At 40.1% G+C, this 1732-nt stretch overlaps 1 protein-coding gene across 1 annotated transcript in view; it reads right to left on the reverse strand.

The window, feature by feature from the left end:
- Positions 1–1319, reverse strand: part of rgs3a (regulator of G protein signaling 3a) — a 51159-nt gene extending 49840 nt beyond the window's left edge. Inside the window, exon 1 of the mRNA XM_057321044.1 lies at positions 1111–1319. Within this exon, the coding sequence (XP_057177027.1) occupies positions 1111–1125 (15 nt within the window). The 5' untranslated portion in view covers positions 1126–1319. The remainder of the gene's footprint in view (positions 1–1110) is intronic.
- Between the last annotated feature and the right edge of the window lie 413 nt (positions 1320–1732).

Here is a 1732-nt window from a genome sequence, read left to right on the forward strand (position 1 = left end):
CCATATAGTCACTATAGTATTCAATAGTGTTCCTATGGTAAAATGATCAACTGGAGTAAATACTTTAGTATACTATGGTATTTTAAGGTTAAAAACATTATAGTTTTTACTACAGTTTACTATAATAAATGTACACTATAGTATGTTTTCATGTGGGACAACAAGTCCCATGTTTATGGTGTCTGTCTCTGTCGATTCTCTCTGAACATTGTGGGAGATTTGAAGGGTTGTGCAGTCATAAACCTCACGAGACATCACGCCACTGATCTCTGTGTATGTGAAAGATCATTCAGACACTTGATTTAAATATTTACTACTCTCTTATCTACATCGTCTCATCGGAGTGCCATTCATAACCAATAAACACACACACATCGTTAGACTTTCCATTTACTCGGTTGTCTTTAGTCAATGGGTGCATAAATGTGTGTGTAAATAAACCGCTGGGACAGGTTCACGTCAATATTAAATATCACATTCATCTCTCATCATAAAATGTATAAAATATGACGAATGTAAATGCTATAAAATCAATGATTCATTGATGCGCTTCATACGTACATTTATCATATTTTAAAGTCAACCTATAATCTGTATTAATAATTCAAACAAAATGTACTAAAATAGGACAAATATGATCAATGCATCAAATGATTCTCAATAATCAGCAAATCTCGTCTATGCACAAACTTCGAGCACCTTGTGAATATTCTGCAAAGCAGACACGAAATAAACGCCAACCGGTCAACAGGACAAAATTAAACGACTAATAAAATGTCAACAAGGCGCTTTGACAAATACTCAGGATAAAAGCATCCGCTAATTGAAGAAATGTAAATGCAAATGCTCCAGGTCACAAAAATGAACCCTGGTTTTACTATAGTAAAAATGTAGCAATGTTTTTTTTCTGGCAGATTGATCATCATTTGTATGATCAAAGTTTTACTACAAATCCCATGTTTAAACAATGCAGTAAAACCGTAGTTAATTTGAGATTACCGTACAGTAACAGTGCTTTTTTTTGGTTAATTTCATGAGGGACATGCAAACAAACGGTGTCATGGAGAATAAAGCTCATGCGTGGTCCCGTCAGCAGTGGAGCAGGTGTACCTTAAAAATGGGCATCTGTCCGCTGTGAGCGTGTGATGTATCCTGTAGACGTCTCCTTCAGTGTCTTTGTCCTTTTGGAACGGTTTAATCTCAATCAGACTCTCCGCTGTCTTAATCTGCACTGATCTGTCTGTCTGGACCTGCTTCACACTCCACACGCCGATTCATCCCGAGTTACACTACATTATTCGCTGCAGTCTGCGCGTGAGCGTGTGTGTGCGTGTGTGTGTGTGTGTGTTAGCAGCTGCATGTGTGCCAGTGAACGACTGGAGAGAGAAAGCCAGTGAGCGAGAGAGAAGACAGGAGGGCTGCCCATGCCCTCTCTCTCTCTCTCTCTCTCTCTCTCTCTGGAGACGGGCCCCTGTCCCGCTCCGTGTGCTGTTATTTTTAGAAGCGGCCGAGCCATGAATCAAAGTGTCACAAAAAGCAGCAGCACATGTCACACATGCGACGGTACATCAGAGGTTCCCTCAGTCCCAGATTTCATCAGAGAAACTGCAGGATGTTTTGTTTTTGTCGGCCCATTATCAAGGGGGTTTGTACACCGTGTTCTCATAAACGGGGGTTTTATGACTGCTACAGTATGTGTTATTGTGAGACGCATCCTCTAATATGATTTGTC

This window comes from Triplophysa rosa, linkage group LG2, assembly GCF_024868665.1.
Source record: "Triplophysa rosa linkage group LG2, Trosa_1v2, whole genome shotgun sequence".
Taxonomy (NCBI): domain Eukaryota; kingdom Metazoa; phylum Chordata; class Actinopteri; order Cypriniformes; family Nemacheilidae; genus Triplophysa; species Triplophysa rosa.